At 41.5% G+C, this 17462-nt stretch overlaps 1 protein-coding gene across 1 annotated transcript in view; it reads right to left on the bottom strand.

The window, feature by feature from the left end:
- Positions 1–17462, bottom strand: part of adgrb1a (adhesion G protein-coupled receptor B1a) — a 95826-nt gene that overhangs the window by 59083 nt on the left and 19281 nt on the right. Inside the window, exon 2 of the mRNA XM_017486931.3 lies at positions 5957–6884. Within this exon, the coding sequence (XP_017342420.1) occupies positions 5957–6680 (724 nt within the window). The 5' untranslated portion in view covers positions 6681–6884. The remainder of the gene's footprint in view (positions 1–5956; positions 6885–17462) is intronic.

The following is a 17462-nucleotide window of genomic DNA, read 5'->3' as shown; positions in this document are numbered from 1 at the left end:
AGAAATTTTTAAATATTTAAAAGAAAGTAAATGTTCAATATCTTAAATATTTAATATTCAAGATTCTGTACTTTATAGGTCCCTATTTAAATGTAAGAATATTTGTGATATTGATCATGTTAAGTGCTTTGTACAAATGCTCAGATTTTCCTCATGCCTAATCTCTTCTATTGAAGCATGTGTTCAGACGACACTTCAGTGGATTTGAACTAAAATGGATCATAAGGTTTTGCACAATCTTGTGGAGTCCATGCCAACTCGAGTTCACACTGTCATAAAAGCAAAAAGGGGACATACCAAATGCTAAGAAAATCATAAATTCATGTAAATCTTTCAAAGATTCTACTTTTCCCTCAAGCTGCTGTCAATAATATAATTTGTAATGAAAATTGTTATTAGAAAAGAATGCAAAATAGAATTATTTTATAAATAGAATTATTTCTCACTAGTATCAGACTTTTGGACCCCACTGTGTCTACTGTATGTTAACTGGTCAAAAACAACAAGAAAAAAACAACAACACAACACCAATATGGTCTCACATGTAAAAATATATAACAATTTACATGATAAAATTTATATCACAAGATTTGAATGGAGTTGATGTTGTGACTTAATTTCAAAGGACATTGAATGAAATTCAATCACATTACACTCACTTGTTTGAATTCATGTACATTTCTAATGAAATCAGTTTCCACAAACAAAATAACTGGAAAACTGTATAGTATTTTGGGAGCAGTGAGGTGATTGCATATTAGTTACCTGACGTATGCTTTTACATTTAATTTACTAACAGAGTCTGGTAGTGTTTTTCCCACCCATACTGTTAGAAAATCTTAGAAAAAGAAACCTGGAAGGGTCATTTTATTACCCTCTTTCTTTTTCCTGAGATTGATGAACAAAATTGGATGAGCTTAGCAGTTACACTGGCTTTAAACTGCCACTGGAAGATGCTGTTGTAAGTACAAGGTGACCTTTGCAAATGCTATGAGTGTTTAGACAGATCTGTGCTTCTAATGTCTTACTGTCAATAAGGCAGTGTCTAGAGAGGACAAGTACATGTAAAAAACACAACTGGATGCTACTCTGAAAAAAAAAATCCCATGGAAGACTTACAGTTTAATGAAAAATATGAACTGATGGAGTGGAAAAATTTGAGACTGAGAATGAAAACGGGAAACAGAGGCAGAGAGATGGAGGGTAAGCCGTGAAAAGAGATGACCCCCCATCAAGAAAGAGTTGAAATTCTTGCTGCATTCCTGAACTGAGCTCAGCATGCTTTTCCAGCATATTATCCTCGATTCACTGATGAGCACTGTTCTCCGACAGCAAGAGAGACAACAAAAAGTTTCCATTTGCTCATTTGATGACAATTTATAGCTGAAAATCAATGGCTTCCTTAATAATACACACAAAACCAAGACACCAATGCACTCACTTACCCACGCACATGTTCTGACACATGGCTGTGCCAGTCCTTTATTATCAGATGTAAAGAATCAGCAGTAAAATTACTTAATTAAAACATGAATTTTTAATGAGCCCTGGGGTTCTGAGGAAGGCCATGGAGATAGAACGTAAGCAGTAAGGCATTGTCCCTTAGAGAGAAAGAGAGAGTGAGATAAAGAGAGAGAGAAAGAGAGAGAGACTGTTCATCTAGTCAAGATAAGCACTGTGTTCATCACTTGTTGAGGACGGGCAGTTGAGCTGTCTACGCCGTGTGCTAAAGAAGAATGCCCCAGGTGGCCAAGCAGTCCCACAACATACCTCCACACTGAGTGGTGCCCTCACAACCATTTTCAGACACCTACACTATATCTGTCCAGATTTGTTTGCGGGTCTATGTGTGTGAGAGAGAGAGAGAAAGAGAGAGAAAGATTGCAAAGTGTACAATAGCTTGAGGATTCTTAGCTTAGGATTCCAGACACTTAGTTCTTTAGGGACAGTTTTTTTTTTTTTTTTTTTAAATCCTCTTGCAGAACTCAACAGTATCAAACTGAACCAGGTTCACACTGCCTGGCAAAGACATTAACACAATGCACATTTATCTTACTTTACTAAAACCTTTGCAAAACATTTGACCAGAATACAGAAGAAGGTTTATCACCACCGCCTCCTCGAAATGCGCTTTATTCCTCCGTAGCCACCCTCAACCCCGCAAACTCACTTTTTCTCCAATCAGTCTTTCCAGCATAGGCAATAATCTGTTTCTGCTCTGAGCTATTGAGTGTGTAATGAGTCTCCTCGTCCTCTATGACGCCTCTGAGCAATGGGTCACACTCAAACAACAGACACGCCTTTAGCATTTTAACGAGGAAAGTGCTCGCTCACGCCCTACTCGAAGCTGCTTTTTTCTCTTTCTCGAGCCAAGCATTTTTGCTGGAGGGTTTAGGCCGGGCTCGGCTGATTGGGCCGGCGTGAGACAGACATCTTTCCATTAATTTTCATGTGGGCGAGCACAGAGAGACAGAGCCGAGGGGGTTGCACTGTACTGATAAACCACCTGTCTGCCATAAGTCATTTGTTATTTCCTCTCTTGCTTGGCTCTCTCTCAGCTATCATCTCAAAAAATGGACCTTCATGCCACATTAATCAATTATTTATTCGCTCTTTCTCCCTCTCTCTGTATCTGTCTATCTATCTCAGATGACATCCAGTCATCCTTCCATCCTTCCATCCATCCATCCATTTAACCATCTAAGTGACCTTCTCCTTGTCAAATACATATAATTCATCAAAAAAGGGGAGAATTTTTTTTACCTCAAAAATTTGACCTATGAAAATCATCTTTTTAAATAAGCTTCACGGAAAAAGAGATAAAAAAAAAGAGGAGGGAGATTAGATGACAAGCCACTTCATGAGGTCACAAAGGACAGCAGTCCTCTATTGTCCTGGCAGCAATATCAATAACGGATTGGGTTTCCCACCTGCATCCACTCTCTTAGGAGAAATCAGAGCATAGCAAAAGATTCAGTGACCAGCCTTCCCTTCCCATCCTCAAATCCCCCAGTGCAACACTATCCCTATCCCACATCAGTCTGGGAGGATGCCTGCCAAAGAGATGCTCCCACAAGTCCACCTGATATCCCCAGCTGAGCCCTCCACAGGCAGCGTGTGGCGCCAAGCAGCCAAGGTCACCTAGTCATGACACATCAGCTGAAATGCAAAACCACTATTTCTGCCCTCCTCTCTTTCTCACTCTTTGTCTCTTCTTCTTTGGCTAACTTACATCAATTATTGTAGACACCTTGAGCAAAGAATAGAAGACAATATTCTACATTTTACTCACAGAGTATCTTTCATTTGACATTCTATACTAACAATAGGCTGTATCAAAGAAAATGACGTATAATTGACAGTAAAAATGCTGCATTCTTTTTTCAATATAATACAAACTTTTTAAAATTTAAAATTATATTATCAGCAATAATAGTGAAAAGTAAAATCTTAGAAATATTTCCATGAATTTCTTAGTGTTTGATACTGTGTGTCCCTTTTTGCTTTAATGACAACATGGACATGCTGGCATGGGCTTCCCAATTTTGTGTAAAACCTGGCAATCCATGTTAGATCATATCCTGCAGTGTCATCTGTATATGTGTTTCAATGGATGGGATAATACTCAAGGAAAATCTGACCTATTGTACAAACAGAGTTAACATGATTAATATCACAACTTATTCAGTGAACTTAAGTTCTGAACATTCAAGATATTGAACTTTTCTTGTCTTTATTTTAAATTTTTCATTCTAAAACGTTCTGTTTATTATTATAGAAATGATAACCCAGATTTTCAATGGACCCCACTGTGTATTGACCAAAATCGTGTAGCAAAATGTTGGCTTTTGCAATAGACATTTATGAATTAAATCAACTGGCAAAATGACTACTTAGTGAGTGACTGTACTGAATCCTGCTTGGCTTAGGTGATGCAAACAGAGCTACAAAAGCTACAGTTAGCTAATTATCCCACAATTAACCTTTGTAGTAATGATATCACAGAAGCCTGCAATTTGAAAAAGAGCTCTAAGAGAAACCCTGTTTTTAGCATTTTCAGTGAGCATCGTGACAGATTTCTGAGGTTCCAAAGAAGTTTGGATTTCTGTGGGTGTTTTGGTAAATTGTCAATTTCTCATGAACCAAAATCACTAATTAATTAACTCTGGCCACGTTATAGCAATCTGGTATTAAACAGTGACACATCACATCTTCCAAAAGGTTTAATATTCATATTCTGATCACGTGTCATGTGTAGAAAGATATAATAGTTGTCAATATTCTATTTCTGGCCAAATAGCTTTCTTGTATTTGGTAAAGTAAATGGTGTCATCAAAACCATTCTATTGAGAGTAGGTGTTCTGTGAACCTTCACTTTTACACTCATCAGTGAGCAGTTTCCTACTTTCTGGTTAAGAATAGATTTTGGGTAGGAGAACGTGGTCAGGCATCAATGAAATATTTATTCACCAGATGTGTCATCGGTATTCAACACTGGCACTCCCATGCATTGTGCTGGAGAGAAAGAGAGTAATAAAAATACTGTGTATAATACAGTATGTTCACCATTTATGCTCAGAAAAGAAAAAACAGACAGCTTTGCAATGTCAGGCCCTATTCAACACTGGAATTAGGGCTGGGCGATAAAACAGTATTGGTATTAATCAATGGTACACCTTTATCCGTAACAATAGAAAAAACGTTCGGTATAATGCCCAATAAAAACAACCTTCAAGCTTGCGCCATCCCTGGATCATAAACAGCCTTGATAAAGTGACAAGCAAACAGCCAATAACAAGTTGCGTATCTGTGGGGTTCAGTTGCGCCATCGCCATGTGACATCAGAATACACACGGGTGCCGTGCCTGCCGAGGAGATTGTGAATAAAAAAGAACATGTCATCACACTATTTTGGTTTCTTTCCGTCTGACCAACATCAGAACACCATCGTGTGTAAGCTTTGCAAAAAAAAGCCGTCCCGGCCAGGTACGGTGAAACAAGCTGCGAGAGACTTGTAGTGCGCATGCGTGTGACTCTGAACAGTGGGCAAGGAAGAAATGTGACATTTTGCTGCTTTTGTGTTTTCTGTTAAAATGTCGGCTTTGGGGAGGACAGTCCTCAGAGCAGGAGCTCGACTTGTCAGACGTGGACCTCAGTACAGTGTTATTCGGAAGTAAGTGTTAAAGTGGGAGTTTTATAAGAGGCTAGGCTAACTATGCTAACAGGCTGAGCACAAACCAGAGCACCAAGAGTCACATTCTGCGTTAAAATGTGATATGGATCTCCCTAACATTTTCCTTGATTGTTGTACGTTTACACTTTTACATTGCACACATTTTGTAACATTTTATTTATTAGGTTCAAGAGTTTCTTTAACGCTTGTTTATTTAATCTTCATATAAGATATAAGAGAAGATATTTGTTTAAATTCTATTTTGTTTTTGACTGTTAAAACTAAAATTATTTGTTGCTTGCCTTAATAAAGTGGGTAAATTAAAAATACACTGATTAAATTCAAACCTTTCTTTCTACTGGTCTTTGGTTAAAAAAGCTTCAAATCTATCAATAATTATTGATACTGTATGATATGAAACATTATATCATGATACATTTTTTGGCTGTACTGCCCAGCCCTAACTGGAATATCCAAACTAATTTAATGGTTTAAAATCCTAGGTTATTTTTCAGCTTTTCATCATAAAGCATATTATTCAGTAAAGACTATTCAAAGATTACAATGGAACTAATAGGTATATAGTTACATGAGACATCCAAGTTGATTCACTGAAAAGTTCTGAGAGTTTATTAAACAAACCTACAAACTCTCTTCATTTGTGAACATCCTCCAAGAGGACTAATGAGGCATAGAATAAGTGAAATTAATGTGCAGCAATATTTTAATGGCAATAGTGCCATGATAATGAAAAAGAAGTACAGCTATTAGCTATCACCTCACCATGGTTATCTGTGTCAGATGGTGTTCCTTTCACAGTGGGATAACAGTTCTCTAGGTAGACTCCATCTCTGTAGCATCCATTGCCCTCTTTGTCATGCAGTGGAGTGTTCACGCACTGACAGGGAATCTGCATGATGCCACAGGGACGGTTGGAAGTGCTATATGTCAAGCAGTCCTCCAACCACTGGCACAGCATCTGGCAGGCCGCCATGCTGGGGTTCCGCTTGCCTACCACCAAGTACTCCACCTTAAACTCCCCATTCCCCTCTTCTTGACCTGAACCCCCTCTTGCCGGTCCTTTCCGAATCTGCAAGAACTGCTTCCCTGCTTCCAAAAAGGCCATGTGGGTGGAGGCATCGCACAGTTTCACTACTTCATCAAAGCTTTCCATGCCCAAGTAGGTACGTGTGGTCTCCAGGAAGGAGTCGTATTGGAAGGTACGGTGTTGCTGAGGCACACAGTCTTCTGTAGGCTTGGTGACTTTGATGAAAATAGTGTAGCGCCTTGGGTCTGGATTCTGCAGTGTCCAGGAGCAAGGAGCATTAGGAAAGGCAAATGAGGAAAAAAAGAAGCCAAAGAAGCGGTTCTGGACTAGAGTGGAGCAGGTGTCTGACTCTGGGCCAGAGGGTGCAGTGCTGAGACCACCCAGCCACAACAGCAACAGGAGAGGGAGGAGCTGGAGTGAAAATGGACAGGTCCTCAAGACTTTGGATATCATGGTCATACACACTGTCCAATGGAAATAAGGGCTAAAGAGCAAGCTCACTTTCTCTTGCGCCCCTGTCTTGAAGTCAATTGCCTCTTCTGGATGACAAAGAAAGGTCTTCTGAAGTGGGCCAAAGCCTGCTGTGCTTCTTGTTCAGGATGAGAATCAGCTTTGGTTCGCTGATCCAGATAGATGTTGATGATGCCTCAGGCCTTGACAAATCTGTAGGATCAGAGCATACAAGAAAAGCCATATGAATTAAGATGAAAAGCGAGTTATGAAATTATCATTCGGAAAACAGACAAAACTTGAAATGTAATAGCTTCACAGAAATATGGGCATAGACATAGATAAACCTTCCAGGTTGTAATAAATTATAATTTGACATACACTATGGCATGGACTAACAATAGTATTTTACAACATCTTTGTTGCTTATGACAAAAAACCCATTTCATTTAAGGCAGGTACTTTTCACAAAATGTCACCCTCCCGTATTTCATCAGTGAGCCTGATATTTTATCTAATTATAGAGCAATTAATTTAAAAAAAATTAACACCTGCAGTCAATCATTACTGCACTGCATTTGCTGCTTGGCAAAATGATCAAGAGATTCAATCTTAGTGAATCATTAAGCTAAAAGCTAATGTACCGGCTCTTCACGCCTGTATGTCACCACTCCCACTGACAATTCAATAACTCCAGCAGCATATACTGGGTACAATGGCTAACAAACTATGATACATACAGTATAATGGAAGCTATTCTAGCACTGAATATACAGGCGGACCAAGCAGAAGGCATTTGAGCAAACGGAAGCACGCTGCCAAAACAACTGTAAGGATCAGGGAGCCACTGCAATCACACACCATGTGGGATTCTATTCTGGCTTAATCAGTGTTTGCTAAAAGCTCTATTTTCCTCTTCTTTTTTACCCAGTATTTGTTGAAATAAGTAGAGCCCGTCTGTATTATCCAGCTGTGTATATATTTAAGAAGGAAAGAACAATGTGGCATGAGAATAAGAATGAGATCTCACAATTGTTCAACACAATTGTTTCAGAAGTAAAATGACTCAGTAATCAGTAAAATTACTTGGTGGTCATTAATTAGGTGAGCCTTGGTTTTGGTTTTGTTTGAGGTATTTGAGGATGCACTGTACATAAATAGGAACCAAATCAAGTTATGCTAACCAGTCTAAGTTATACAGCGCTGAACCCACTCATCCATGAACACTGTTTTATTGCAGATACCAGGCCATGATTCCCCTGGAAACAGAGGCAAATGTCCAGTGGCATGCACCCAGGATTAGGAAATGGGGGTTGGGCTGAGCATCAACATAGCTGTTTGGCTTGTCTTCATTTCCTGAGTGGGTGAAAGAAAACTACCCTGTGCTTTTCATGTGCAGCACAGTATAAGGCATGAAGACATCCCAACAGTATAGCTGTAGCTACTCTTTTGAATCTTGGGCATAACATAGCATTAACTGCAGCACCAAGCATCCACAGGAGCAGACCTAACTCCCTTGGCATCAGTCAACTCTGTCAAAACAACTAACAGCAATTAATGTGATACTTGGCTTATGGTGGAATCTACTTATTTAGCCTCTCTAGCCCTGTATATGCTACTATCACATAATGCACTAGGTAGGCTGTCGCTACTGTATGATGCTTGTATTATCATGACACCAGGGTGTTTATCAATCAGCAGTGGCTCACTAATAGCAGACAGAGTACATCTACTCACTTAAACCACTTCTCCATGCTTTGCATCAAACCGTGTAAGTGGCTAGATGATCTCAAAGCTCGGTTACTGCCTGGTTAATGGGCCACATCAGGTTTGGGAAATTACGAGATGCAAAGTAATATGCCTGTTTTGGCAGTAATATGGATAGAGAATGCCACTTTATGTGTTAAGAGCCTTTTAAGGTTCCCATTCTAAGGTTCTTGAGCACAGTCCTTGAGGACACCCAGCTAGCCATCATTTAAAAAAAAAAATTCCAACTAAATTCTAAAGTTGCATTCATTGTTCATGCAAAAGAAACTCATTCCATGGGCACTGAATTTACAATTTCTGTGCAATGGATTTGGTCTGTTATAATTCTGAAATTTTTGATAAGTAATAAAATGTATGTTTGCCCTTTAGACTGAACTTAAAATGAAACTTATTAAATAACTATGGGTATTTTCCATATGGAAATGTATGATCATGGAATGCAAGTCTTAATGCCATTCAGGATAGCCAGTTGCTCTCCATGGTGCTGAATTTACATAATCCAACAAAACTCAGCATCCATGTTATATTTACTGATAAACATGGCTGAATGTAGGAGCTTTACTATTGTTAGTAATATCAATATCAACAACATTACATTTATTAGATATTATATATAGTATAGTATCTGGAATACTAGAACTCATGCCTCCGCCGAATGCACATTATCTGCTATTTGCACACTACCAGTAAAGAATGTACATAGTATGATTACAGGTCATTCTATGCACATAATAGGTATATGTGATATTTCCTATGCATGTTCCTTTGTTTATGTCACTTATGTTGTATGTTAGATGTCCATAGCACCATCACACTAAGAAAAATTCTGATACATGTCTATGCATCACTGTTCACATAATGCATTGGTTAAAAAATCTCTTTTGACTCTCAGCAAGCACATCCAATGCTGCTTGCCTTTGTACATCACCTCTCATAACTAACAGAGGGACATATACAGAGTCAGGATCTTTAGTTCAATACTTCAAATTACCAATGACCTTGGAGGCAATTCATGCCTCCAAGGTTAATACTGGTTTAACAATGTGGCTTCCATCCTTATTATTTGGCAGTTAATGAAATAGCACTTGATCCAACACATCCTATTATTATTCATTATTATAAGAAATAATTAATCCTCAAGTAAAGCAAAGTCTCCAATCTCCTCCATGTGAAAAAAAAAACTTTCTATGAACTTGACACAGATGATATCATTAAATAATAAATAGTGTCTTATCTGTGTACTTAATATTACCTTAGAGCCCAAAACATTTGTTTCAGCATGACATGCTACAGATATAGAAGAAACTGTATGAAGTTGAAGAAGTACACTTCCCAGTTGTACATTTCTATTCAAAACTATACAGTTCCATGTTTCTGGATTTATGGTTTGGCCTTGCTGGCGTGTGTAACTCTCAATGAGTCTGCAGTTACGTCTACAAAGGCTGTGAAGAATTTAAGCTGTAACATGGTGGGATAAGGAGACAGGTGGCATGTTGAGTCACACACATTCCCAGAATGTTAGTCACCACAGCTTTCTGCGGATATCTTAGCAATAGCACAGTCACTGTAATGAGATGATGCTCCTAACCTGTCTCTGCGCTCACAATGATGAACAAATGTGATATGAGGGTGAAAATACAGGGGAGTTTGCAGACTCTTTATTAGCATTATAATTAGAAAGATAAATGTTGGGTCAGTTTTCCTTCATTAAGCAAGTATGGTAAGGTAGAAACAGGCAGAGGCATTGAATGGTTCATCTGGATTCTCAGTGCTTAGTTGCTGCCACTTGCTGTTTACCTAATATTGGCTGCTGTTAGCTTTCATGTTAAAAACAACAACAGACAAAACACTTACCCAGAGAGTCAGAGAGAGACAGAAGGAGAGAGATCAAGACCATCAGAGGGAGAGAGAAACTACATAACACATGTGACTGCTGCTTCTCTTGGGTATGCTCTCTCTCATTAATCATATTCCTTACTCTATTTGGTGCCAATCTTATATATTTATTTATATATAAATGTATTTTTTGCCTCATCAAATGAAAAGTGCCAATGACAACTCCAGTGAACAAGGTTATTTGAGAAAACAGAACGCAACGAGCAGCACATTCTCATTCAAGACTATTCACATTCTCCTCTATCTACACTTTAATGTCTATGACAACCAGCACGGGAGGCCTCACACGGCTCTGGAATTAAAGAGATAATTATCTGTCTCTGATGATGAATGTGTTTACTGTGCTAAATGCCGGGCTTTTTCATCAACTCAGAAACTCCTCTTGCTCCGAGGCAAATGACTGCAAAATGCAATATGATATGCTGCCATACACAGCACTTCATATTCCTGATCCTTAATTTTTAAGGGTCATGAACTTTCACCTTTCAGGACATGATTCACAATTTAACATCACAGAGAGTTCAGTGTTTTAATGGCTGTTATTGAGAATAAAAATTGCTCTGATGAATAAAAATTCAACAATCATTTCTTTTCGATTTTTTTCTTCTCATCTCATAAAACAAAGTACACACAGCCAGTATTGGCTAATGTCAGAGATTATACTAATGCATGATCTGCTGATTATAGCCTAGCAGATGACATATTGAGCAGTAATATTTATTGAATTGAAAAGCTATCACTTAAGTGTGACATTGTATGAGAGTTGCAGAGCTATAAAAAAAACATTTTATATATATATATATATATGTAACATGTGCCAGAAAGGATTCTGAATATAATTTAACTTGAAACCATTTCAACAGGGATTGTCTCAGCTAAGAAAGAAAAAATGAGGTGGGGTGCTCTCAGTAAGAAATACAATTAAATGAATAAACAAAACTGCATAAGCACTTGGAATGATTTCAACATTAATTTAATTACAATAGTCACCCAGTATATTGAATCTATCACCATGACACATCACCATCATCTCATGCTTTACAAATTCAGAATGATTTGCAAGACTTAATACGTGTGAAAGTTTATGAAGGTTAAGACTGTGGAGGGTGTGTTAGTATTTGTATATTTCATTGAATTCTTTACCATAGAATAGAACAGAAAAAATTTTGTTCCACCTGTGTTTGAACAGTTGTGGTTGTTTTTTTCCCATTAGATCAGGTTCAGCAGATGGTACTTAATTTTATAACCCCCACCCCAGTTTCCAATAACATTGAAAACATTAATCAGGGGTCAATATCAGAAACTCATATTGACATTCACACTCCGTGTCACGATTCCCCCTTGAAGCAGCGTGCTCTAAGCGCGAATGCGCGAGCACCTGCTTTTCCGTTGTTGACTGTAATGACATCTGGACACTTGTGTTTTGTTTATGTTTCTGTCATGTCTCCTCCCTGTTCTGTCATTGCCTGGGATTTCACGTGGGTCTGAATTGCTCTCAGCTGCTAGCGGTTTAGACGCTGATCATGTCCGCATATATACCGTGCGCCTCCCAGCACACAACGCGGAAGATTAATACTTTAGAGTTAGTTTAGTTCGTATCGTAGTCATAGTCACGGTCCATGTTTAGAGTTAGTTCGCGCTGGATTATCCGCTTCCAGTCCCTCGTCGTAGTTCGTTTCTTGTTTTGTTTATCGACCCTGTTTTCCGTGACCACGACCTAGATTCCTGCCTTGCCCTGTGTATGCCTGTTTGCCAATCGCCTGACCTCTTGCATGTTTATGGATTACGTTTTGGATCACGTTTTGGATTTGTCTGCCTGTCTCTCTTTTAAATAAACAACTGTTCATCCTGCACTTGCATCCGTCCTATCTCTGCTCCGTCACGATTCGTGACAGAATCTTCCGCCCAACATGGATGCAGCACGAGGACGAGAGAGAAGTCACGCCAGAGAAACCAGGGAAGTAGTAGGACAATACCTCATCGGGGAACGCTCGGATTACTAGCATTTTTCGTCTGTGCAATTTACCCAAAGGTACGCCGTTGAATTGCCACCAGAGACAGCGGGATTGGGGAGCTACCCGCTGGAGTTCCTCTTCAGCTGCCAGGTGTATTTCTGCAGCTTGGCGTTTCCCAAGCCTACTAAGAGAGAGTGGATCAGGTTCCTGGTGTCCAGGTTTTGCGGTCCGGCCTGTGACTGGGCGGAGCAGCTGGTGAATGCTGGGTCGCCAGCCCTCCATGATGTCACTCAGTTTGCAGAGCTGTTTATGGAGGCATTTTCACAGCCTGGACAACTTCGTGGTCTTGATTTACTGGGGTGGAGAGTCAGTGGACAGCCCCAGGTGGACCCACCATTCAACCTCTATTATGAGGAGATGGACAGGGCAGTAACCAGCGATCCACTTCAGTTTCCGGCCAACGCGGGGGTGTAATCTCCGAGATGTATGACCGAGGGCTGCGGGAGAGAGATTCGGCTTCAATGTCCCACCTGCAAGAAGCTGGGCCTCCAGGAAGCTTTCTTCTGCTCTCAGGAATGCTTCAAGAGCAATTGGCGGGAGCATAAGAAACTCCACCGGAGAGCCCATGCAGAGACCCAGCCCGGGATCAACAGGGTGACCTCGGAGCACCCGTCGGAGGTCATAGCACCAGAGCTCAACCCTGAGGTCCAAGTCCAGTCTCAAGTCCCTGAGGTCCAAGTCCAGTCTCAAGTCCCTGAGGTCCAAGTCCAGTCTCAAGTCCCTCAGGTCCAAGTCCAGTCTCAAGTCCCTCAGGTCCAAGTCCAGTCTCAAGTCCCTCAGGTCCAAGTCCAGTCTCAAGTCACTAGGCTCTGAGATCCAAGTCCAGTCTCAAGTCACTAGGCTCTGAGATCCAAGTCCAGTCTCAAGCCTCCAGGCTCTGAGATCCAAGTCCAGTCTCAAGCCTCCAGGCTCTGAGATCCAAGTCCAGTCTCAAGCCTCCAGGCTCTGACGTCCAAGCCAAGCCTCCAGGTCCTGAGGTCCAAGCCAAGCCTCCAGGCTCTGAGGTCCAAGCCAAGCCTCCAGGCTCTGAGGTCCAAGCCAAGCCTCCAGGCTCTGACGTCCAAGCCAGGCCTCCTGGCTCTGACGTCCAAGCCAAGTCTCACGTCCCTGAGCTCACGTTCAAGCCTGCTGATCCAGTTGACCAAGCTCTGCTAATATCTAAGCCTAACGACCAAGTTCTGCTCACGCCCCAGTCTGCTGACACGCCCAGCCAAGCTCTGCTCACGCCCCAGTCTGCTGACACGCACCGCCAAGTTCTACTCACGCCACAGTCTGCTGACATGGCCACCCAAGCTCTGCTCATGCCCAAGGTTTACCTGGTGACCTCAGAGCCTCAGCCTCCCTGTTCAGCTGAGGTCGTCGCTCAGCCTCCCTGTTCAGCTGAGGTCGTCGCTCAGCCTCCCTGCTCCATGGCAAACATCGTTCCCCCCTTCTGCTTTGAGGAGGCCCACGCTCCTCTCCCTGGCCGCACGGAGGCCCACGCTCCTCTCCCTGGCCGCACGGAGGCCCACGCTCCTCTCCCTGGCCTTACAGGGGATGTCGCTCTGCTTTCATGCTCCGCCGAGGACGTCGCTGAGCCTGCCTGCCCGGCTGCGGACGTCGCTCCACTTTCATGCTACGACGAGGACGTCACCCTGCTTCCCTGCTCTGCTGAGTACAGTGCTCTGTTTCCCTGCTCTGATGAGGACGTCGCCCTGCTTCCCTGCTCTGCCGAGTACAGTGCTCTGTTTCCCTGCTCTGCCGAGTACAGTGCTCTGTTTCCCTGCTCCGCCGAGGACGTTGCTCTGCCTTTATGCTCCGACGAGGACGTCGCCCTGCTTCCCTGAGTACAGTGCTCTGTTTCCCTGCTCCGCCGAGGACGTCGCTCTGCCCTCATGCTCCGCCGAGGTCGTCGCTCTGCCCTCATGCTCCACCGAGGTCGTCGCTCAGCCTGTCTGCCCAGCCGACGTCGTCGCTCAGCCTGTCTGCCCAGCCGAGGTCGTCGCTCCGCTTCCTTACGCCGCCAAGAACACTGTGCAGTTTCCTAGCTCTGCTTGGGACGTTCAGCGCCAATGAAGTGGGATGACTCATGGCACTCCGGGAGGAGGAGTAACCCCCACCCCAGTTTCCAATAACATTGAAAACATTAATCAGGGGTCAATATCAGAAACTCATATTGACATTCACACTCCGTGTCACGATTCCCCCTTGAAGCAGCGTGCTCTAAGCGCGAATGCGCGAGCACCTGCTTTTCCGTTGTTGACTGTAATGACATCTGGACACTTGTGTTTTGTTTATGTTTCTGTCATGTCTCCTCCCTGTTCTGTCATTGCCTGGGATTTCACGTGGGTCTGAATTGCTCTCAGCTGCTAGCGGTTTAGACGCTGATCATGTCCGCATATATACCGTGCGCCTCCCAGCACACAACGCGGAAGATTAATACTTTAGAGTTAGTTTAGTTCGTATCGTAGTCATAGTCACGGTCCATGTTTAGAGTTAGTTCGCGCTGGATTATCTGTTTCCAGTCCCTCTTTATAGTTCGTTTCTTGTTTTGTTTATCGACCCTGTTTTCCGTGACCACGACCTAGATTCCTGCCTTGCACCGTGAATGCCTGTTTGCCAATCGCCTGACCTCTTGCATGTTTATGGATTACGTTTTGGATCACGTTTTGGATTTGTCTGCCTGTCTCTTTCAAATAAACAACTGTTCATCCTGCACTTGCATCCGTCCTATCTCTGCTCCATCACGATTCGTGACAGTCCGAAACTAACCAGACCGCTTCAGCTGCAATAATTAGCTAATTAGGGTGGAGACTCTAAGCATAGGTTAATCAGTGTCAGAAATGCTGTATACTTTTATTCATTCATTTAGACATAACTCATATATGGTGAATAATTGTTCTTAGAAATGCATGTCTAAAGTCATGCTAAAAAAATAAATGATGTGTGCTCTATGGCATCTAGCTCTATACTCTGCTGCTCTCTACCATACTTTTACAGATTGTTTTGCAGTCTATGCTTGGTTTATAGACTTGGTTTAAGATATGCAGAAGAGCACATTTTAGTTGCAGAATTTGCAAATTTTAGTTTTCTCAACTTTTATTCAGTCATAATTAGCCTTTATTTGCCATTTTATCCCATTACACATAGCCCTAGCTTTGTTGCAGTTGCATTTATATAGCACTTTTCTTGACACTCAAAATGCTTTACATTGTATGTGGGGGGAATCTCCTCAACCACCACTAGTGTGTAGCATCCACCTGGATGATGTGATGGCAACCATAGTGCGCCAGAACCACACAAAACACCAGCTATTAGTGGAGAGGAGAGATTGATGTAGCCAATTCAGGGATAGGGATTATTAGGGGGCCATGATAGAGAAGGGTTAATGGGGGAATTTCACCAGGAAACCGGGTTATATCCTTACTCCTTTTACGATAAGTGTCTTGGGATTTTTAATGACCACAGAGAGTCAGGACCTCGGATTAACGTCTCATCTGAAAGACGGTGCTGTTTTTACAATATAGTGTCCCCATCATTGTACTGGGGTATTAGAACCCACACAGACCACTGTGTGAGCACCCGCTGCTGGCCTCACTAATACCACTTCCAGCAGCAACCTTAGTTTTCCCCAAGAGGTCTCCCATCCAGGTACTGGCTAGGCTCAACCCTGCTTAGCTTAAGTGGGAAAACAAGCAAGAACTGCATGAAGATATGGCTCTGATCAGAAAGGAAATGATGGCTGTTTCTCAAGAACAGACTTGTGTTCTCATGGAGACCAGTCTTGCCAGGCTACCTTGGAAGAATGAACTCTGAAGGTCAGGAGGACATAGAACACATCTTTGTGAGAATTGAGATGTGCTGTGATGTTCATGTTGTGCAAAGGACCGTCCCAGCACATTTCTAGTAGTGGGCCAGAGTCCTCATCTCTTCAGTGCTCCCTAAGTAATATTGGTCAGTAGGTTAATAGATTTATTGTTAACTAGCTGATTAACCAAATGTTAATTATGCCTGCCTGTTTCAAATCCCCCCATAACATTTCCATAACCCTCTATTTCTTCTTTTTGAGCCATTCCTTGGTGGATTTGCTAGTGTGCTTAGAATCATTATCCTGTACAAAGGTCCACTTTCAGTTCAACTTCAACTTTCAGACAGATGGCCTCACATCTTCACGCACTCTTTGATATGATGCAGAATTCATAATTGAATCAATGAATGCAAGCTGTCCAGTCCCTGAGGCAGTGAAGCAACCCCAAACCATAACATTTCCACCACCTTTCTTCAGAGTTAGTATGAGGTGCTTCTACATAAACACTGCATTTGGTCAACTGTTACTGTGACCAAACAACTCTATCTTTGATTCATCTGTCCAGAGCACATTATTCCAAAAGGCCTGGTCTTTGCCTATATGCTCATTAGTAAACGGTAGTCTTTCAAAGGCTTCCTGGCATGCCTTCCATTCAGGTCAAATTTGTGCAATCTCTGATTGTAAAAGCATGCAACTTGACACCAACAGTTACAAGACTTACTAACAAATCCTTTGATGACATTTTGGAGTTCTTGGAGACTTCTTTTTACATAAGATGGTCAGCTCTTGGACTGAATTTGATGGAATGGCCAGTCCTGGAAAAATAGATTTTTTTTCCTTACAGTGGAATGATGTATTTGATGATGTACTCCTTTTTTCCTGTTGTTGCCGTATTATTTTTATTTATTTATTTATTTATTTAGGCCATTATTTCATTTTAAAGCCTTTATGTCAGTCCACAACCCTGACCAGGATACATGGTAAATAAAAGTGAGAGTGAGTGAGTAAAGTATAGTATATTACAAAAGTCTTCATATGAAAACTCACATGAAAATCTTATTCTGCTGCTGAAAAAAAATTACACACAATTTTACTTTGCTGCAAGCTGTAATTGATCACACTTTCAAGACTTGACTGATGAGTGTACTTTTAAAGTACATTGTGAACATGCACAATCCAGAATTAACTCAGCATGAGGTTTGAGTTAGCTAACTGTCATTTGCTTTTTTTCTAAATTGAATTTAGGTATTTTCAAGCCCACTTCTTTGAAAAAAAAAACAGAAACTGAATGTAGACGTTCTACATAAGATAAATGTTCTATATAAG

The sequence above is a fragment of the Ictalurus punctatus genome, chromosome 1, assembly GCF_001660625.3.
Source record: "Ictalurus punctatus breed USDA103 chromosome 1, Coco_2.0, whole genome shotgun sequence".
NCBI classification, from domain to species: Eukaryota; Metazoa; Chordata; class Actinopteri; order Siluriformes; family Ictaluridae; genus Ictalurus; species Ictalurus punctatus.
The sequence above is the reverse complement of the archived record's forward strand: the minus strand, read 5'-3'. Positions and strand labels throughout refer to the sequence as shown.